This window comes from Lissotriton helveticus, chromosome 5_1 (assembly GCF_964261635.1).
Source record: "Lissotriton helveticus chromosome 5_1, aLisHel1.1, whole genome shotgun sequence".
Taxonomy (NCBI): Eukaryota; Metazoa; Chordata; class Amphibia; order Caudata; family Salamandridae; genus Lissotriton; species Lissotriton helveticus.
Window position 1 is genome coordinate 1,629,124,458 of NC_136065.1, and position 22,859 is coordinate 1,629,147,316.

At 46.6% G+C, this 22,859-nt stretch overlaps 1 protein-coding gene across 1 annotated transcript in view; it reads right to left on the reverse strand.

The window, feature by feature from the left end:
* The window catches only part of ADCY4 (adenylate cyclase 4), a 337,742-nt gene that overhangs the window by 9,574 nt on the left and 305,309 nt on the right, over positions 1-22,859 (reverse strand). Inside the window, exons 20-24 of the mRNA XM_078644832.1 lie at positions 16,593-16,680; positions 14,790-14,948; positions 14,446-14,592; positions 13,915-14,022; positions 13,020-13,134 (exon numbers count right to left, since the gene is read on the reverse strand). Of these exons, the coding sequence (XP_078500958.1) occupies positions 13,020-13,134; positions 13,915-14,022; positions 14,446-14,592; positions 14,790-14,948; positions 16,593-16,680 (617 nt within the window). The remainder of the gene's footprint in view (positions 1-13,019; positions 13,135-13,914; positions 14,023-14,445; positions 14,593-14,789; positions 14,949-16,592; positions 16,681-22,859) is intronic.

Genomic DNA, 22,859 nt, shown 5'->3' on the forward strand with positions numbered 1-22,859 from the left:
TTCCATCACCTTCCAAGATCGGATGGCCGAGCATGGGACCTGGAGAGATGGGAGCAAGGGAGAGCACTCATTAACTCTCCCGAGCCCAAACGTAGAGCTCGGAGTTGGGATGGTAGGGAGACCAGTGAGCCCCCTTCGAAAGACATATTGCGAGCTGAGATAAAAGCTAAGAGACTCGATGTCGCCAGCTTAAGGTCAGACCTGGATGACATGATAGATGGTACCCTGCCTTTAGAAAGAATAGAAATGTATGAGCAGGATGAAATACTGTATATGGCAAAGGACATCACTCGAAAAGCGAGAGCAATCCATGAGAAGTTAGTCGAACTAGCAGGCAAATATATGGTGGACCTGTCAAGAACCAAAGCATTACAGGGTAACCACAGGCTACATTACACAGATCGAGACCTAGATGAGAGGAGAACGATTGGGCTGAAAACGCACATAAGGGAACTGATCACTGGAATAAGGACATGGAGGGCACTAGATAAGTGGGAAGAGAGGTGGTCCAAGAAAGGGACCGCCAGGAGAAGCACGCTTGGGACGACACCAGGAAGGCTGCAGGGAATAGAAGCATACCCTTTGCGTGAAGTCGCTAATGGGAATTATGTACATGTCCCTTGGAGTAGGGGAGATTTAGCTGCTTTTACCACCTCCTTCCCCAAATTGCGGGAAAACCCAGTGGAGTGGTACAAGCAAGTCGAGAGATTTGTAAAAATCTCAAAGGTCCTATGGATAGATCTGAACACGCTGTTCGACATTGTAGTACCAGGAGATCTGTGGACAGCATGCAAGGTTAGCGCTGAGTGGCCCACAACGGAGCCGGAGAGAGATGCTAAGACTAATGGGCCGTCCGAGATTGTGATGGCAAAATTCGAGAGAGTGATGACTTGGCTGAAAGAGAAAGTGCCAATGCAAGACATAGATTGGGTCAGAATAGACCGAACCAGACAGGAACCCAAAGAGACCGTCCACGAATATTACGAGAGATTGCTGAAGGCGTTTAAACAGTATAGCGGCCTGGATGTAATGGATCCAAAAGACATAGGGCAATTCGTGTCCAAGTTCGTCCTGGGACTGAGACCGGATATTAGTTTAATGATTCAGCAACACTCGATTTGTTGGCAAAGTAAACCCCTAGACGAAATACTGAGGTATGCCAGGTACTGCTGTGATGAGATAGACTCCAAGGCTAAGAAACTAAAAGAAAAGTTGATGGTGGTACAGATGCAGGCAGCAGGAAAGGGGGGACAGCAGCAACAGCAGCAAGGAACAGGTACAGGAGGAAAGAAGCAGTACAGTCAGAACAAGGGCAATGAGGAGAGTTCCACCTTTAGACCCAGATTAGACATAGCTGCCTTGAAGAAAACGACTAGGTGCCACCAGTGTAACGAGGTGGGGCATTGGAAACGCGAGTGTCCCTACAACGTAGAGATAGGAGAACAAGAGGAAGAGGAGGAAGAGGTCCAGAGAGCGCCTACGAGAGGGGTGACGCCATACCAGGGAAAGGTGCTCAAAGGGGGGGGGGCTCCTCCCCGAGCCCAGTTCCCGCAACCTCCTCGAGTAGGGACTATGGGTAAGACCTATAGACAGATGCCCCTGTTTGTAGAAGGAGAAGAGTGCTATTATGTGGACCCATTAACCGGACAGAGAGTGGAAAGAGAAGACTGCACCCTCGGGGCAGCCTTGGAGGTGGACCAGAGGGGACCCTATGTCGAAGCAGAAGTAGCAGGGTGCCCCACGACATTTCTGGTGGACACAGGAGCCACTAGATCCACGATCAGATCAGCTGCAGTTCCAGACCTGCCCATGTCTGGAGAGACCATACAAGTGGTGGGGGTCGCAAACAGGAGAATAACCAGCCAATTGACAGAACCAGTACAGGTGAAAATAGGGAAGTACAGCGATGAGCACCAGTTTGTGGTTTGCGATTCAAGTCCTGTGTGTCTGCTAGGTAGAGACCTGTTGTGTAAATTGAATTGTACAATATACTGTACACCTCAGGGAGTGGAGGTATTGACCAATGATGATGACGCAGACTTCAAAGTTGCAAACTCAAGAATATGCGTGGAGCTGTACCCTACTTTGACAGTAGATGAGCTCCCCTGGGACTTGAGAGAGACAGTGGCACCAGAAGTATGGGATTTCACTGGGGAAGAGATAGGATTGGTCAAAGGGGTGGACCCAGTGAAAATTGTAGTGAAACCGCATGCTGAGTTCCCAAGAACACCCCAATATAAATTGACTCCAGAAACGATTGCAGGCATAAAACCCGTGATCGAGTCCATGATTAAACAGGGAATACTGAAAGAAATCGTGGGTAGTCCATGCAACTCCCCGATTATGGGTCTGCAGAAACCAAATGGGAAATTTCGGATAGTACAGGACCTTCGAAAGATTAATAACATAGTCGTTTCGTGTTGTCCAGTGGTACCGAATCCATCAGTGATACTGTTTCAGATTCCATTCCAAGCTGAGTGGTTCACTGTGATTGATCTTTGTCAGGCTTTCTTTTCGATCCCTTTGGACGAAGAAAGCCATTTTCTTTTCGCATTTAAGCTGGAAGGTCGCGTCCTAACATGGTGTCGCATTCCTCAGGGGTATACAGAGAGCCCATCGATCTTTAACCAGCTTTTGAAGAAAAATCTTGAAAGTCTAGTGCTGCCCCAGAAGTCAGTTCTGGTCCAGTACATAGACGACCTCCTCGTGGCGTCAGAAACAGAAGAAGCTTGCAGGGAGGACTCCATTGCTTTGTTAAATCACCTAGCTGCCAATGGGCACAAGGTGTCCCCGGGAAAGTTGCAGTACTGCCTGACAGAAGTGCAGTACTTGGGACACAGAATAGAGAAAGGCAAACGGAAGGTGTCACCAGACAGGATAGAGGCGATCATGAAAATGAATGCGCCTAAGACACAGAGAGAGGTCAGGATGTTCCTAGGGATGGTGGGTTATTGCCGACAGTGGATCGCGAACTTTTCACTGAAAGCAAAGCCCTTGCAAAAACTGACGCATAAGGAGGTGAGCGACCCGGTACCATGGGACAAAGACTGTTTGATGGCATTCCTACAGCTGCGAGAGGACCTGTGTCGTGCTCCGGCATTGGGAATGCCTGATTACAATAAACCATTTTTGCTTTACTGTTGTGAGAGAGAAGGTTGCGCGTTGTCTGTGTTAGTCCAAATCCATGGGAATGCCCGTAGACCAGTTGCTTATTTCTCGGCTACTTTAGACCCAGTAGCCGCAGCGTTGCCCGGATGTCTCAAATCCGTTGCTGCAACGGGTGTCAGCATTGAGAGATGTGAAAATATCGTCATGGGGCACCCGTTAGAGGTGTGCGTGCCCCATTCTGTTGAACTGTTGATGACCAGGACCAAAACACAGCATCTGACCAACAGCAGGCTCACGCGCTATGAGCAAGTTATTCTTGCTGCAGAGAATGTGACCCTCAAGAGATGCTCTGTTTTGAACCCTGCCACCTTGATGCCACTCCCAAATGATATCGAGGATGATGATGAATGTACAGACCATGACTGCCTCGATGTGACTGAACTATGCACCAAACCCAGACCCGATATCGTAGATGAGCCACTGACCGACCCAGATGAAATTTTCTTTGTCGATGGCTCATGTGTAAGAGACGAAGTTGGGCAGTTGAGAGCAGCTTACGCTGTTTGTACAATTACTGGAGTTGTAGAAGCTGGGTGCCTGGAAGGAGTACACTCCGCTCAGGTAGCCGAGATTATTGCCTTGACACGTGCTTGCTTGGCAAGCAATCAAATTCGAGTCACCATATACACCGACAGCCAATATGGTTATGGGGTGGTTCATGATTACGGGCAGTTATGGTCTCAAAGAGGGTTCATGACCTCTTCAGGCTCTCCCATTCGCAATGGAGAGTTTGTGCGCCTGTTGTTAGAGGCGTTGCAATGCCCAGCAGGTATCGCAGTTGTAAAGTGCACCGCACATACCAGAAATGAGGACTTCGTTTCGAAAGGCAATAGATATGCTGACGAAGTCGCGCGGTATTGCGCAGAGCAAGGGTACTCTTTCACAGAGGTGGAAGTGGGTGGAATAAATGTAAGGACTGAATTAGCCATGATATTGGAAACTGTTGATACTTGGGATGAACTGTCAAACATGCAAGAAAATGCTCCTGATTTTGAAAAAGAAACATGGGAAAAGGCAGGATGTGTAATGGGTGAGTCCCATTTTTGGGTCTCAGCAGACGGCAGAGCAGTGTTGCCCAATGAGATGGTGAGTCCAATGGCCAGACTCATACATGGTCCCGTACACTTAGGGAGAGATGCTATGCTGAGAGTGTTTAGACAGACTTGGTACAATCCTAAGTTTAGAATAGCAGCAGAAGCAGTGTGCCAGCGTTGTGTGACCTGTCAGCAGCTGAACGTAGGGAAAAGAACACCAGTTGCACTGAGTCACATAGGAAGGTCTGGAGGTCCATTCAATCGAATGCAGATAGATTTCATTGAAATGCCGAGATGCAACCGCCTCCGCTATGTCCTGGTGGTTGTTTGTGTGTTCTCCAGATGGGTTGAGGCATACCCTACACGTAGGTGCGACACCCTCACAGTGGCCAAGTTACTGCTTAGGGAACTCATTCCGCGCTTCGGGGTGCCGGCCTTTTTGGAATCAGATAGGGGAACGCATTTTAACAGCGAGCTTGTGAAGATGATTTGTGCAGCTCTGAATATCGATCAGAAGTTGCATTGCAGTTACCGACCAGAAGCCTCAGGAATTGTGGAGCAGATCAATGGCACGATCAAAGCCCGAATTGCAAAAGTGTGCTCCTCAACGACCCTGAGTTGGCCTGACGCCCTGCCATTGGTCCTCATGAGCCTTCGTAGTACCCCAGACAGAAGAACGGGGTTGTCACCACATGAGGTGTTAATGGGGAGAGCAATGAGGCTGCCATCTGTCCCAACTACTGCACTGTTAAATATCACAGATGATATGATCCTGGACTATTGTAAGGGGCTGTCTGACGCCATTCATTCTGTGTCCCTTCAGGTGCAGGCTGCCGAGGTTCCATCGTGCCAGGGCCCGTGCCATGACCTGTATCCTGGGGACTGGGTCCTGGTGAAAAAACATGTGAGAAGAAGCTGCTTGGATGTTCGTTGGCGTGGGCCCTTCCAGATCATCCTGATCACGAACACGGCTGTGAAGGTGGGAGGCCTGCCCAATTGGATCCACGCGTCACATACGCGAAGGGTTCCAGCACCTCTGGAAGAAACAGCTCCTCTCTCGGATAGACGTCCAACAGAGGACCGAGAAGCCATAGAGGGGGCTAGCCAAGCTGTAGAGGTGCCAGCGGAAGCAGGGAACGAGTCTGACCAAGCTGAGGACGGTCAGTACAACAGCGAAACAGACGACGCTACAGAAGGAGAAAGTAGCTGGGAGTACGAGTCAGACACTGACAGGTCTGACAGAGAGCGAGAACAGACAAGAAGGAGAAGGAGTAGAAGGGCACGTGGAGAAGCTAATTGGCCGCAAAGAAGGAGCTCTAGCCTGAGGTCAACTCCAGAGATAACCCTTCCTCCGATATCAGAAGACTCAGACCCGGAAGAAGGTGCTCAGGGCGCTGAAGCACCGGACCGAAGAAGGTCAAGAAGAGTGCGTGTGCCTAGCAGAAGATACTCCACCCCTGAGTGGACATATCTGGCGACAAATGTCTTTGAAACAGGAGACAGGGAGGATTCGAGCGGTGGTGGTGTCCAGTTCTGAGCCCATCGTCACCGTGGAAATACGACTGTTGGTACCCGGAGTCGAACAAGAAGGGTCACTAACATTCATGCTCCCCAGACCTCCCCGCCTCAGCAAGTTAAAACATATGTTTCTTTCAGAATTGCAATTCCCCGACTTTGGTACAACGATAACAGCCCATGAAGAGCACAATCTTCGTTTGGAAATACTGAACTTTGCTATCGAAGCTGCAGGTACAAACTTGATAGTAGATGCTTAAAGGACTTTGTAAATAAAGCGAGCAGAAACAAAGAAGATTACCTAGCGCCCAGGAAGCAGAGAATATTAGGGAACTTCCCTTGAGTTGATGGAGAAGGGCTAGGGTTGTCTTTATTGAACTGTTAAAGGACTTTTGCGAAAAAGGTTGTCAGCTTCCAGTTGTGTGATTCTAAAAGACAAAAGGAGTAAAAAGAGACTGTAAAGGAACGAGAAGAAAAGAACTTTTTGCTAAGATAAGAGAGAGCCATATTGTCTGACGAAATGGAAGCCGGCACCCAGAACCGCAGAGCTAAATGTATAATAGGTACACTAATAGTAGGAGTGATAATATTAATAGCTTTAGTGGTAACAATTTCTTATGTAAAGGGACATGAGGAAGAGGCGAAGGTAACTGATGTGAAATCTGTAGAAACGCTTACACCCACTGTTGCTGGTGAGAAAAGGGAAAACACTCAAGAGAAAGCGTTATTAGCTGCAGAAGCCCGCAGGTTACACGTAGATGAGTCCCAAGGAGACTTTAGGTCAAATGCTTATGCTAAACTCTTATATGAATACGTGGATGCCATGGAGGTTAAGGACTGTTACGTCTGCATGCAGTTGCCGGCGTCTGTAGATGAAGGCATTAGATATCATCACCTCCCGCTGACATATGGCATTACATGTAGCTTATTGCTTAGTATATTTTATGAGAGAGATAGTTTTGAATACTATTTCTCCAACTATGATTCAGTGTTGCCAGAAGTCCCAAATTATAAGCAGATGAACAAATGGGACTACTGGAAGAGTGAAGACAGATTGGCCAAGTTCTTCATTCCTTGGATTACCTTAGATACTTCACATGCCCGTAGAAATAACCTGACATGTAAAGTGTCAGAAGTCGAGAAGAAGTTCATAGGGCAGGTGGATGATCGTTACAGGAGACAAAAGATTTTGAAAAAATCAGGACAATGGAAAACAGATTGGACCGAGGAAGAGAAGGCACACAAGAGAAAGGGTAGTAGTGGTCCAATAGCTTTAGATAAGACGCAGAGAGGAAAGCTATGTCTTCACCGAGCCAAAACGTATTATGAAAATGTATACGTGGGAGAAGTCAGCTGTGAACATGCTTTCAATATAGAGTACTATACTAAAGATTTCCTGAAGGGAATGCAAGTGATTCCAAATGTGTATTTTGTATGTGGAAGAAATGCCTACGTGAGACTACCTGACAACTGGTATGGATCATGTTACCTAGCAATTGTCTTCCCCAAAATATATCATGCACAAGACTTAGTGATCATCGAGGGCAAGACATCATCGAGGGGAAGGAGAGATGTAGGAGATGCAGAAATGGTTGGAGATGTCTTTGGAGCTATGTTCCCTCTTTTGGGTCTAATCCTTAATGATGTTAAAATTAGACGACTGGCAACAGTCGTCGACAGGTTGTCTGCCAGCACTGCTCAGTCCTTAATGCTGGTAGAAGGAGAGATGCAATCGATAAGGGCTATGGTTCTTCAGAACCGTCTTGCGTTAGATGTCCTACTAGCAAAGGAGGGCGGAGTCTGTAAGGCTTTGAAGGTCCAGGAATGTTGTACTTACATTCCAGACAATTCGAAGCCCCTTGAGAAAGTTATTAGGAACATAACTGATATTCACAAGGAGATCGAAGACTTGAGTAGAGAAAATGTCTGGGAAAAGGTGGGCCACGGAATGAGTGAAGTTGGAGGGTGGATCTCCACCTTAGGCAAAAGCTTTGTGTGGTATATACTAAAACCTATCATCATAATATTGATCTGTGGGATCGTATTGTGGGGGTTGGTGAGGGTATTCAAATGGTACAGAGCAAGAAGGTCAGAAAGGGCCCAAAGAGAGCAGCTGCAGAGATTGGCTGCCATACAAGATAATCAGTACAGGAGTCTGAGGGCTCTGGAAGCGCAGAGACAAGTTATGCTAGCAATAACTGCAGTTTAAATGTTAGTGATGACCCCGAGAGGTCATCAAAGGGGGGAACTGAGAGAGCGCAAACTGACCTAAATGTATGAGTGCATCACACTTACCTGTAGTAAGCACAAATCATGAGGAGAAATGCCATGAGTGCTAGTAGTATCTGCAATTATATTCTGAATGTATAGCTAATGTAGAGATTTAAGTAGAAGTGGAACTAATACAGAAATGTGTGACACTATATGATTTTATTAGATGTGATTATTCCTGAATCCATGTCGTGTAGCTGCTAAAATGTAAGATGGCATGTGGTTAAACGCAGAATGTGGTAGGCCTCAGGGCCAGAGCTAGAAGGGAAGGGGAAGGTGTTTCTTTTCACGACATAGATGAACTAATGTTTTGGTCATTGCATTAATGGGCCATGATTTATAGATGTGTTTACTGAATAATAGAATAAGAGTATTAACATGCTTTAATTAATGAAGAAGTTGAATGCTATAATCATTATGAGAAATATTGTAGGCCTGAAATGTTTAACGTTGATTTACACGTACATGTCTGGGCCGAGAAATGTTGCAAACCTTTTTGGAAGTCTATGAGAGTTGGGTTCTTGGCTGCAGATGTCTGTCTGCAAGAGAAAGGGAGGATCCGATTATAAATAAAATGAATAGAGGTCTGTTCAGTAGACGGCCCAGACATGGAGGAGGGTTCTGGAATGTTTAAGGGGTATCAGCGGGCCGGAGAAGAGTCTGAGAAGCAAGGTCAACTCCAACGTATGAGGCCCAATACAAAGCAGCATGGAAAAAGCCAGAAGCTACACCACGTGAGGGGCGTCTCATGAGGGGCGTCTCAAATGTTGTTGACTGTTTTGTATTAGGGACAGCACCCCTGGGTGGAGTTAGAGCAGATACCTGAGGACCCTTTAGAGAGCGGATGGGTAGGCAGAGAGGGGTCATGACTGGAGAACTATAGGTTTTCACCAAGAGACTTAGAGTGAGTGACTTCCCTTGGGGGTCATTCACTGCTGACACCTTTGTTAGGTTGGGATTTGGTTAAGTAGGGATACCATCTAGAGCAGGGTAGGGACAGCCTAACCTGTGTGTTTTCCTCCAACTTAAATGAAGGAGAGATATGCGTCAATGCTGATAGCTTTATTATTCTTAGAACTTGTGTTAGTAATTTCCGTTGCTCGTCTGAGGGCTTTCAGAGAGCACATGTATGTAGTTGGACCTGTGTATCTCGTGAATCTCATTCTGAGATGCCTGTATTTGCAGCTTATCATATCTTTACAATAAACTTTTGAAAGCTAGAAGTTGTTTGTGATCTTTTGGAGCGGGGTCCTTTATTGGGTGAACTAACTTGATAGGAGAGGCACTTTCTTCCTTCAATGACAGGCAACAAAGGTTCAGTCGACCAGATCGGGGTTTAGATCAATAGTGATAAGGTATCGATCAAAATCCCGCCCTTCCACTGGCTCATGGTCAGAAGTGACAAAGGAGATAACAGAGGGGTCCAAACGGAGCCCACAACAACAATGTTTATATTTGATGATGGCTTCCAGATCCAGGGGCATCAGTGTCAGATTTCAAGCATCATTAAAACATGTGGCTTTCATATATGCTTTTCACAAGATAGAACTAGCCTAACCAGCTTAATCTCACATTGATGCACAAACTTGAGACCTGCAGCCCCTACAGATATCAGACAGCAGTAGGCACTTTGGAAAAGAGAGTCAGCTCAGGGGAGATTTGTAACTGAGACCAGCAGCCTTCAACCATGTCAATAATGAGGCACACAAGGAAGGATGGGGCGTACTGCGTAACTACAGAAGAATGGAGGTCTGAACAGGCCCCCCCTCTATGTTCACCGCTCAGCTAATTTCTTTACAGTGCACTGAATATATGGGTTTATGGGAAGGGTGTCTAGCTCCTACCAGAACCTCCATCATGTCATCAGGCATAGAGCAATGACTCGACATCTGCCTCTCAATCTCCAGGCAAAGACTAGGATAAATGACTACTTTCTGTCCGGTTAGCAGGGAAAAGACTATACAGAAAGTCTGGAAACAATATGAGTCTGACCCATTCGTGGATGATCAACTATCTTCTCGTTTTATCGATCTCTTTGAAATGCTCTAGTGTGGGGGAGATCCTGGTTGCAGGCAGTGCTTGAAATGCAAACATAGAAGTGCAGGTACTCTGTACCAGAGGAGCTGCTTGTTTCTGAGAAGTGCCGGTACTCTCCAATTAAAAGTAGTACGTCACTCTTGAGAAATGCAGGTACTCTCCCTCTCAAAATAAAAAAGTGCTGGTACTCAGTACGGCCCATTTAAAGCACTGGTTGCAGGTATAAGTTGCTGTTTAGAGTGAATACATCTCTCTGTTAATTGGTGTAGTGAATTCAAGAGACCAAGAAAGGTTGCACTTACGGCTTCACCCGGTCCTCATTTAGGGTGCCGCACTTGATGAGGCTATCTGCTATCATATCATAATGCAGCTTCCATTTGTGGTGTATTGAGCTGGACCACACAGGTTGGATATCCACTAAACAGATTGTCAACACTGAAGCTTATTTGTCCACATCCATAGCTTATAGCCCCATAATGTGTGGGTATGAAAGCTACACCTTGCTCTTATCATAATACACTGCTATCATATTGGCCATCAGAAGTTGAATATGATAAACCTGCACTGAGAGGAGGTGGGCAGCCAGATAACCAGATGACTCCACCCTTGGAGATATTTATATTCACACAAAAAATCTTCAGGTGATCCTCCTGCCTAGGCAGGAATCAACAGTCACAACTGTAAGTTCTGACCATTATGATCAGAAGGCTTGCACAAAGTGGCGTAGGAAGGGTACCCTGGGCCCTAATGTAAGCAAAAAAGTCTGGACCCTGTACCCCAATTTGAGTAACAAAAGACAGTCCTACTTTGGGTTCAGGTGGCCGTTAACAACTCTGGCCCAATCAGGGTTGGATTGGGATAAAAAATCGGCCAGGGCACCTTAAAAAGAAAAGTGCCCCTCATTTGCATATTGCCTTTCCGCAAAACACTGCTTCAGTGAAGTTTTATAAAAAATAGGGTTGGGGAAGGGGTCTCTGACAGAGGCTTGTTTTCTTAACTTTAGATAACTTTAGAGAATTTAGATTTTAAAAAATGCACAGATTAGTTCACACTGGTGAAACACGCTTGAAAACAAGTGAGGCCACTACGGCTCAGGCGCCCTGCCCCCACTCAATATGCATACATTAATGGGCCGGCCCAACGAGTGAAAGGGAGTGACACCTCTGCTGTTGGAAAGAGAGAGGTAATGGATGCCCATCCTACTCCAGAAAGGCCACTCTGGCACCCACTGGGCCGCTGGCGGCATCTGAACAACACAGATATTGCCCAAATCGACCCCCAGGCTGCCCAAAAAAGCAGGTCACAGCAGGAACTCGGATACCGGCCCATCGGCCATTGCCCGAGTGCCCGCCGTACCAATCAGACCCAGTGCCACTAAACCGGGTGCATTAATGATACTTATACCCCTGGTTGCAAATAATGTCTTTGAAGAGGTTCTGTGTATGTATCCATCAAAGAAGATTGTTGCATATCGTACAGAGAATCAATGGCGCTGTCTGCTAAACCGGTTTTATTGATTTGAGAAACCATTGAAGAGATGTAATTATGAATCTCGCAATGGGGGAACAAGGAAGATACAAAAGGCCACCAACCCCAGAAGTAGTGAGAGGTTTGCATTTGAGTGAACCCATGGAGCCATGTTTCTGATGCTTGTAATTCCTTCAGGTGAAAATGCTTTGGTCAGCGGCACATTACTATTGTACGACCTGTACCATTTTACAGGTCTATAACATGGGCCTATAACATGGGCAAGGCTATCCATATGATACAAGCAGCTCATCCCCAGCGTTGTGTTCTTAAGAGATCTGACCCCTTACCCATAACAAGTATTCTATCAGCTAGGAACAGAAAGACTCCGCTAAGCCCACATGTGATATTCATAAGTAGGCCAATGAGACTTCCGACCTCTCTACCAGTGCTCCAACCACAATTGCGTATACATTTGATTCACAATACTACTGTTGAACTCTAATCAGATGTGTTAAAGGTTTCTATACGCAGGTACTACAGGCCTGCTTAGGTAGTCCAATCAACCCTGTGGGAAACATCGTTTACAACGTGGTGTTTACACCGCACTACCTTTACCACGTTGCCATTACAACGCAAGTCGTTACTACGACTTGCGCTGGATGGCGCTGTTGGTTAAGGAATATTGTAATTTTATATTCCAACACCTTCCCTACTGTTACGTGTGCTGGTGTTGGAATATAAAATTATAATAATCCTCAATCCGCGCCCTCCAACGCAAGTCGTTGTAACGACTTGCGTTGTAGAAACCGCATTGTAAAGATTTAGGCCCAGATCTCTGTACTGGGGTGAATGTATGACAATGTTCTGCATTCTGTCAATCACCTGTTGCTTTTGCCTTTGTCGCCCCGAGTGGGATGGGTATGCTCAGACGTGAGTCCCATGCTCTCCACACCACTGGAGTCAAGCTATCCAGGCTGATGAAGGCTGATAGCCAGAAACCGGTCCTTGGATGCTTGATTCCGGTCCAGGAAAGACATGGCTTGGCAGTTCGGGCTGGACTGTTCCCATGAGGCACAGGGTCAAGGCTGATTTGCATATGGCCATGTCTGACCAGGGGTGGTGTGGAGTGCAAAAAAACGATGGATTTAGGCCCAGATCTCTGTACTGGGGTGAATGTATGACACTGTTCTGCATTCTGTCCATCACCTGTTGTTTTTGCCCCAGTTTATCCCAACATAGATATTATATAATTAATGTGATTTCCACAAATTCCCAATTTTCTGACTGTCTATGTCAATACATTTCTAACTTGCAACTAGCCTGCTTTTACTGGATAAGGTAACGTTTTTTTAAAGTCTGTCTCAACCCTTGTTTCTTTATGTCTTTACTGCATAGTATGTAAGCAGAGTCAGTGCTTTATCTTGCGGTTTCTGTTTTTATGGTATGCATACACAGCCAACTTGGATATTGATTTTGGAGAGAGATCTAAGCTTATCACACAGGGGGGTGGATGTTTTTACTCACCCACTCTAAGTTTGAAGTTGTTGAACGAGTGTTTATTTATGATGTCCAGTTTTCCGATGAGTGCAATCGCAAACTCTACCATGATGCCGATGTGGCTGAATATGCGCTCGCCGTCCTGTCGGCGTGAGTAAAAGAGGACAGTCGGAGGGAAAGAGAGTTAGAGACAAATGAGGGGGTACACTTTGAAAACATGGTATTTAGGTTAAAAAAATATGTAAACCAGTCACCTTCACATTTGTAAGACATTGATTAGTCAGCACTCACCCTCTCGGAGGCCTCTAATATGACCCTCATTAACCCATAAACCGAACCAACCAATGATATCTGTTGTTTACCTGGATGCACACCGTTGAATCTATATAAAAAAAAGTCACGGGTGGAGTGTGGTACAAATTAACTAGCCTTTATTCATTTATTCAGCTAGGTTTGACTAGTAAAACGATGCTGGTAATGACTCATGAAACAGGTCTATGTGGTTGTAATACTGGTGCAGCTGCGTACTCCAAGGTGCTGTGTTCTTTCCATGTGCTGGTGTCTTCCAAACAACAGTATGGGCTGGCTCTTAGCCCTTGACTGAAAAGGTTCTTGTGCTCTGTTACAGTTTTTTGATTTTATATAACATCACAAGCTACTTATAGCCTGCTTCAAAGACTTTGAGGTCATACTGCTAGAAAGAAAAGGGCTTTTTCCCCCTGCCAGCTAGTGAGAGACTGGGTGGGGTAGTTATAGGTTCTACTGATCACTGTATGGAAACCAATGACATCTGCTTATATAGGAGTTAAGTCGCTGGTCTTACAACTTTAATAGGCCTGGTCTAGGTGACAGTCAAAGGTCATGCTTGGAAAGGAGTCACAAGGCCGTCTAGGCGGCCACCTCAGGTGCAAGGACTGCTTACCTGTTGGCTGTCCTGCCCTGAAGTGGCGTTGAGTCCGGTTGCTGCCATATAGGTGCTACCAATGGTTTTAATCTTCTCCACGCTGCTGAATTTGGGCTTCGAAAGCAGCTGCGAGGCACAAAAGAAGAAGGAAGTTAGGCCCCCTGCCCTAATGACCAATGCTTGCTCGGAGCATGAAAATATGGTGGTATGCACCCAAAATGTCTGCTTCTTCACCTCCCTGTGTCTGATATAGGTTTACTGACTTCAGGCCTCTCCCACCGCCCCCACCCGACTGCCAAGAACTGACTTTGTAATGTAATTCCAGACTTCATGAATAATGTCTATTGTGGCTTAGACGTCATTTCACACTGATCATGCATTGATAGGTGTTGTGAGTGGTGACTAATGAGATAAACCATTAGTTGCATTGTTATGCATTAATAGGTGCTGTCAGTGGTGTCTAATTGTGCAGAAGATGTACTCTCACACTTGTTAAAAATGATTTGATTCCCGCTGACTTCTCCGCTTGAAGGATTTGTCGAAAATTACCTCGTCAAAGTCAGCAATGATTTCATTGAGCAGACGGAGGCACTCCAGGCCCTCCCTGTTGACATCCGACTCTGAGTAGAACTCTTTGAAGTCAGGGATGGAGGCGAACAGGACACAGACACAGTCATATGACTGATGGTAGAGGTCCTGCAAGGAAGGCAAATCCCGCATGAGGTTAGATCACCGCTGGATGTGGCACACACAACTGGATAACTCTTAGCACTACTTTCTTATTGAACCCGAATTCATAAAGACTGACGCATTGTGGTACTGCATGTTTGCAGTCCAGATATCGTCTCCATCCAAAGTTATTGACCTAGATGATCCCCGAGGGTCTCACTCACCTCGTTCCTCAGGTTTTGGCCAATAAACTGCTGTGCCACGTCAGCTGGGAGGACATTTTCCAGGAGGACACGGTTCAGGTTCTCCATTGTCTCAATCTCCTCACGCTCCTTCTTGAACTTCTTCTTCCAGAGGAAGTCCAGGCGGCAGTAATACTCATTCTTGGGAAGGACAAGTGTTCATAGTCAATTATTTATTCCCTACCATAGGTCCCCATTCCCATTGCTGTTTATGCACTGCAACAAATCCAACTAAAATGAGCCTTCAGAAGTCAAACAGTTCCTTACATTCATTTCGACTAATTTCACAGAATAAAACGACGTAAGCATTAGATGGATGTACGTCATGAAAACGCAGGCTTTTACACCGCGCTGCCATTACGACGCATCCATTACAACGCAAGTCGTTACAACGACTTGTGCTGTATGCGCTGAATTTTGGAATAGTATGATTTACTATACCAACTCCAGCCTACGCAACAGTAGGGAAGGTGTTGGAATAGTAAATCTACTATTCCTTAGTATCTAGCGCCATCCAGCGCAAGTCGTTGTAACGACTTGCGTTGTGATGGCAGCGTCTTAATGGCAGCGCGGTGTAAAGCCTGCGTTGTCATGGCTGTTCACCCATTAGATAGATTAAAACTGAATCTGCAAAATAAAGGAAAATCTATGAAGCGTAATATAATTCTTTTCCGATATTCAGTGTCAATTTACAGAAAGGTCTTTTTGCCACTTGGTAACTTCGCTGTTTTCTTCTTATTTCTACCCTGTGTCTCAAATCTCATCATGAAGCATACAAGTGTGTATGTGTATATATATATATGTAGAATTTAAAGCAATGTGCTCTATGTAAAGCATTTCTGTTGCAAAGACTATTCTCTCAATCAAATAAAACTTCAAATGGGAATTCCAGGTCATCATCTTCTCAATAGTCCATCCATTCAATCCAATAACTTATTACACCCATTTCTCATCAATCCACCCCTTCAATCATCTTCCACCTCTCAGTGGTTTCTGCGGTTGTCTATTAATCCATCCATTCATACATCTTCCCCACCCTTCACTCTCCTGTGGCCCATCTGTCTACCCATCCAATTATCTCTCCTGTCATGATCTATCCACATATACCATCACCTTTCTCATTGTTCTATTTTCTGTGGTCCACCTATGTGCTTGTCGACTCCTCATTCCTTCAGTGCCCTTTCTTTCCAATGGCCCAGCCATCCGCCAATACCACCATCTGCCTCTGAGGAGTTTCTGCAAAGGTCTATTGAAATACCAGCCACCCTCCACTTTTGCTAATTGTCACTGATCGACACAGCTAAACATCTACCACACTAACTTCTCATCAGTGAGTTTTCCATGTATGAATTCACCCACCCACATTGTACTCAATGTGTTTACTATTGATCCACCAATAGTTTTCTCATCCATCCTTCTTGCACAACGTAATGTATATGATGATGGTCTACTGGGCTACAATTCCATGTCTCAGTTCATCTCCTACTGAATGGCCTTTCCCGTAACCAATCCATTCATACACCCATCCATCCCTCTTTCAGTCCATCCATCCATTCATTTAGCTATTCCATTAATCTATCCAAGGCATAAAACCCATCCTCTGGTCTGCACCTTGCCTAGCCAGGCTTTGCACCCACTGTTCCCTTGGTGGTCCACCCACCCAACACTTGATACCCACATTCATAAACTCATCCTACCCCACTTATTTATGAGTTCACTCCTCCACAAGCTCACAACCTCTCCCATCTTTCTGGCAGCCATGCCCATCACCTTGAAGGTACATACCTGTCTGGCTAACACCAGCAGCGTGAAGAAGAATATGAAGAATGAAATGCTTCCCATTATCTTTGGCTCCTTGAGTACACCCGGCGGCCTTCAAAAAACATAAACAGTAGTTATGATATTTGATCAGAAAGTATTCATGGGGTTATGCACAGCCTTGAGCTCAAAGTGCCAGCACGAAATAGTCAATAAAAATGTATGTATAATTTTATTAGCACTACCCAGGTCACACATTTGAATCACAACATAGCTTATTTCGGGGTCTTTGCCGGAAGGAAATCTGTATTGCAACCGCTGGGAGGAAAAGAATGGGGAGTGAACGCACAAGCTTTCTCGAATGGGCTATTGTTCTAGTACCTAATAGAAATGTCTGGATTGGATTTCAGTGCTGTTCATAATTTACTGAGCTCTGGCCTTGGATCAAGAAAATACTATTTCTAATCTGTGTATTTTTAGACTCTTCGGGATGGAAGAACACTAGAATCGGGAGTGTACTGGTGCCTAAAATTAGCTGGGTGCATTCCTGGTGGGAGAAGAATAGGACGTGGATTTCTCTACAAGACTCTGCGTGTAACCATTGAAGAGAGAAAAGGCAGGACTGTATTTCTGCGCTTCTTTGGATTGAATCTGGAGGTAACCATTGCAAGAACCAGGTGCAGATTCCTATACCTTGTTCAATTGACAATTGGAAACCGGATCCACCTCAAAAAGGAAGGATACATAAATGGACTGGTTTGCTGTCCATCTTAGAACCTTTAAGAGCATGTAGGTGACTCTTTGGGAAGAAGAGAAAATATTCTACTGGATTTCTGTACCTCTTGGAATAAACTTTATTCAGTCCTGTAAAGAAAAGACTCAAAACTGTACTTGTGCATTTCTTAGAAGGGATTGAAGGTGCAGCCTATCAGTAGCGAGGAACTCAAAATGAATTTCTGTGATTTCAGAACATATTTTGTTCTTTAGAGCATCTCTTTGCGTCTGTAGCAGACCCAGCTCTGAAAATCACCAGGGGTTGAATCCTAAAACAAATTGGTTGTGCACCGAATAGAAGATTCTACACCATATTTCTGTGTTTCCTGGAATAGACTTTAGGTGCAGCAGAAGAATCAAGACTTGATTTTTGCACAACTTAGACTGGACTGGAAATGCATTTTGTTGATTAATTTTAGGAGGGTTTCTACCACCAAAGATGCTGCCTAGTGTTGAATTCACCGCTCTCAGGTGCATTTACGTGAATACACTGGTTTAGTGGGGACATATGCTTGGGTTAGACAGCTTCCTAAATGTGTTAGTATTCTGTGCGGTAAATCGGGGGCACTTGCCCAGAAAAGGAGCAGATGCCATAGTGTATGTAGGTGAAGCAGAAATCTCTTCCAGTAGTATTTCAGACCTCTGCAATGGAGGGTATGTTGCTATTAGCTAGTAAGGGATGGCGCGCAGGTTGTAATGAATATGCTACTTACCAGTATGCATCTGTTCTTGGCATGTAGGGCTGCTAACATTCATATCTATAGCATAGATCGCCGCCTAGTGTTGGGTCCGGATGATTGCACGTTGTTGTCCTGGAAGAGTCTTCGAAGTATCACGAGATAGGTGGCTCCTCCCCTGGACTACAGTGCGCATGGGCATCGACTCCATCCCCAGATTGTTTTTAGCAATTGTGGCAAAGATGGAGTGTAATAGCGTAAGTGATGTCCATGCTAATGAATGAATGCAAGAAAGGTCTGCAGCCGCTACGGGCGCCGGGGAGGAGGGTGGGCGATATGAATGTTAGCAGCCCTACATGCCAAGAACAGATGCATACTGGTAAGTAGCATATTCAGTTGGAGGCATGTGGGCTGCTAAATTCATATCTATAGCATAGAATACATAGCAGTCCCTCCATTAACGGCGGCCGCCCGTGCCAGCTGCAGAAGTCTGAAAAAGTGTTTTAAGAACAGCCTGTCCTACAGCTGCCTGCTGTTTGGAATGCACATCTACACAGTAATGTTTGGTAAACGTATGTGGTGTAGACCATGTGGCTGCTCTACAAATGTCTTCCAAAGGAATGTTACCCATTGAGGCCCCCAACTTGCGGGTGGAGTGTGCCCGGGGGGGGACCGTTAAAGTGCGCTTAGCTTTCTGATAGCAAATCTGAATACACTTAACGATCCACCTGGCTATTCCTGCTTTGGAAATGGGGTTGCCTTTGTGCTGGGCTGAGAAGGCAACAAAGAGTTGCTGTGTCTTTCTAAAGGGTTGTGTTCTGTCAATATAGTACATTAACGCCCTTTTGACGTCCAGCGTATGGAGCATTCTTTCTGCTACTGTTTCAGGGTTTGGAAAGAATGCAGGCAGTTCAATGGTTTGATTGACATGAAACTGCGACACCACCTTAGGAAGAAACTTGGGGTTAGTGCGGAGCAACCCCCTGTTTGAATGAATTTGTATAAATGGCTCTTGTATTGTGAGCGCTTGTAGCTCACTAACACGTCGTAGAGACGTGATGGCAATGAGAAAAGCCACTTTCCATGTCAGGAACTGAATCTCACATGAATGTAGAGGCTCAAAAGGTGGGCCCATCAACCTGGTGAGGACCACATTGAGATTCCATACAGAAGCTGGTGTGGTCCTGGGAGGGATGACCCGTTTCAGCCCTTCCAGGAAGGCTTTAATGGCAGGCACCCTGAAAACAGAGAGATGCTGCCTGTTTTGAAGATAAGCCGCTATGGCGGATAAGTGTATCCGAATGGAAGCATATGCTAGATTGCATTTGTAAAGATGTAACAAATAGCAGATGATGTTAGGAATGGATGCATCTAGCGGGTTGATATTGTGTTCTGTACAGTAAATGACAAACCGCTTCCATTTTGCAGCATAGCAAGCTCTGGTAGTGGGCTTTCTTGCTTCCCGGATGATGTCCAAGCATTCCGGAGGCAAATTAAGGTAGCCAAACTCTAGGACCTCAGGAGCCAGATCGCCAGATTGAGCTGTTGCGGATCTGGATGCTGAATGTCGCCATGGTTCTGCGTCAAGAGCTTGGGTGTGAGGTGCAGCCTTTGATGCGGTACCACGGAGAGTTCCAGAAACGTGGTGTACCATGGTTGGCGTGCCCACGTTGGAGCAACCAGGATGAGCGTCATTGAGTGTTGCTTTAGTTTTATTGCCACCAGCGGAATGAGAGGCGCTGGGGGAAAAGCGTACGCAAATTTGCCTGACCAGTTCATCCATATCGCATTGCCCTGCGACTGAGGGTGAGGAAACCTGGCGGCAAAGCTTTGGCATTTTGCGTTTTCCCTTGTGGCAAACAGGTCTATCTCTGGATGACCCCACTGCTGGAAGTACGGGCGGAGCACTGACGGATGTAGCTCCCACTCGTGCATCTGGTGGCTGTATCTGCTGAGCAGATCCGCCATCAGATTGTCCTTGCCCGGGAGGTGTTCCGCCATGAGGAAGATGTTCCTTTGAATGGCCCACTTTCACATGCCCTGAGCCAGATGAGACAACTGTGGAGAGTGTGTACCTCCCTGCTTCTGGATGTAGTACATGGCCGTCATGTTGTCCGTCCGGATCAACACGACCTTGTTGCACAGATGTACTTTGAAGGACTTGAGTGCCATGAAGATTGCCATCAATTCTAGGTAGTTGATGTGCATCTTCTTTTGCTGAGTTGTCCATAGTCCCTGCACTGTGTACTGGAGCACATGAGCTCCCCACCCCTGGAGAGATGCGTCCGTCGTCAGGATAATTTGTGGCACAGGCTCCTGGAACGGTCGGCCCTTGCAAAGGTTGTGTGGAGTCCACCAATGCAGAGAGTTGTATGCCCGACCGGTCACCAACACTAGGTCTTTCAACTGTCCTTGAGCCTGAGTCCACTGACGTGCCAGGCATTCCTGGAGCGGACGCATATGCAACCTTGCGTGCGGGACTATGAAGATGCAGGAGGCCATCATGCCTATCAACTGCATGAACACTCTCGCTGGGAGTGAGTGTTGCGGTCTGAACCTCTGGATTAGTGACTGGATGCTGTCGATCCTTGCTTGGTTCGGCTGAGCCGTGGCAGCCAGAGTGTTTATCGTCGCGCCCAAATACTGCCGCACATGGGCTGGCAGGAGGTGCGACTTTGGGTAGTTTAGTGAAAACCCCAGACCGTGAAGAAGGTGAATGGTGTGGGACATGTCTGCGGCGCACTGTCGTGCTGACTTGGCCTGAACGAGCCAGTCGTCTAGGTAAGGGTAGACATGTATGTTCTGTCTCCTGAGGTGCGCCGCCACCGTCGCTAGACATTTCGTGAACACTCTGGGGGCAGTGGTCACCCCGAAGGGTAGGACCTTGAACTGGTAATGCCTGTTTTGGATGGTGAACCTGAGGTATTTCCTATGGGATGGATGGAGTGGTACATGAAAGTAAGCATCCTTGAGGTCCAAGGTTGCGAGGAAGTCTCCCTGGTTTAGCAATGGAAGAACCTGCTGCAGTGTTAACATGTGGAAGTCTTCCGAAAGAATGTACTGGTTCAGAGGCCTGAGGTCCAGAATCAGTCTGAGTGAGCCGTCCTTCTTTGGGATTAAGAAGTACAGGGAATACACCCCTGTGCCTTCTCCCTCCACAGGCACGAGCTCTATTGCGCCTTTTTGCAGCATCACAAGAACTTCCTGCTGCAATAAGTGCAAGTGCTCTGCTGACATAGGACGTTGTCTTGGGGGTATGTTGGGTGGAGTGGACGTTAACTCCAAACAATAGCCGAACTGGATAAGTTTTCGTACCCACCTGTCTGTGGTGATGGACTGCCAGACAGGCAGGAACTGTTGGAGTCTCCCCCCGACAGGTGTTGGATGGTCGGGTGGCAGTGACAGGAAGTCACTGTTTGTTGGAGGCAGAGGAACGGGAGCTGTTGTTGCCTCTTCCTCTGCCCTTGGCGCTGTTTCCCCGGTAATCTCCTCTACCTTGCTTGGGGTACGAGGATTGCGCCCCACCCTTGTTGAATGGCGTTTGCTGTGCCAAGTGTCCTCTGGTAACACCTCGATTGCCTGAGCGACGAAAAGTGTTCCCTCTGAATTGCTGAGACTGGAGAGCACCCATGGATTTGGCCGTCTCAGTATCTCTTTTGATTTTTTCGAGGGTGGTGTCCACCTCTGGTCCAAATAACCTCTCTGGATTAACGGGTTGGTTAAGGATAGTTGTCTGTATCTCAGGCTTGAACCCTGAGATGCGGAGCCATGCTTGACGCCTCAGCATCACACTAGTGTTGATCGCCCTTGCTGCCGTGTCTGCAACGTCGTATTTTACAACAAGGGGTGGTGATGGACAGAGTCTCTGAATTAAGCAGAAATCTCTCACCCAGTCAAGAGATCAGGGCTAGACCCAACACCGTTTTTTAGCTCACTGCATCATCCCAGTTTCAGAACCTGGCTGTATGCAAATTAGTCTGTTCCTGTCCCAGTGCATGATGGGAACAGGGCAAACCAAACTACAAGGCCAATTCTTACACTGGAAAGGAAACAAGCTACCGGGGACCGCAACGTCGAGCGCACATTTTATTGCAGCGTTGGAGATGAGCTTGCCCTCCTGAATTAGCATCTCAGCTCCCTCTTTAAACTGGTCTGGAAGGTGTTGTAACAGTTGCTCTAGGGTGTCATAGTGCGCCCTATCGTATCTGGCCAACAGAGCCTGTGTGTTTGATATGCGCCAGATGTTGGCTGCCTGAGCTGCCACCCTTTTCCCCGATGCCTCCAGCACTTTTGACTCTTTGTCCGGGGGAGGAGCTTCACCCGTTGTCTGAGAGTTCGCCCTCTTGTGGGCATTAGAGACCACTAAAGAGTCCAAAGGCAACTGGCGCCGTATGTAGGTTGGGTCGCCAGGTGCAGGTCTGTATTTCTTCTCTATCCTGGGGTTGACAACCCTTGCTCTCGTGGGTTCCTTGAAAATGTCTGCGGCATGCTTAAGGACCCCTTTTAGCATAGGAAGAGTTTTCACAGTTTTTTCTGCAGCAGAGAAAGTGTCAAATAAAAAGTCCACCTCCACAGGGTCAGCATGCATTTCCACCTTATGGGTTGTAGCTGCCCTTTCGATCAAGGCATTAAATGCCGCAGAGTCTTCAGTGGGGGAGGTTTTCACACTATAAATTTGAGGGTCATGGACAGCCTGCTGATCCCCTTGATCACCTGTGTCCATCCACGAGTCCTGTTGCTCATCAGGGTCAGTGTTCGCAGGAAAATTATACTCCTCCTCATTTTGCTCACCATCATCTCCTTCTGAGTAAGTGGGTGAAGGTGTTGCACTCCTCCCAGGATG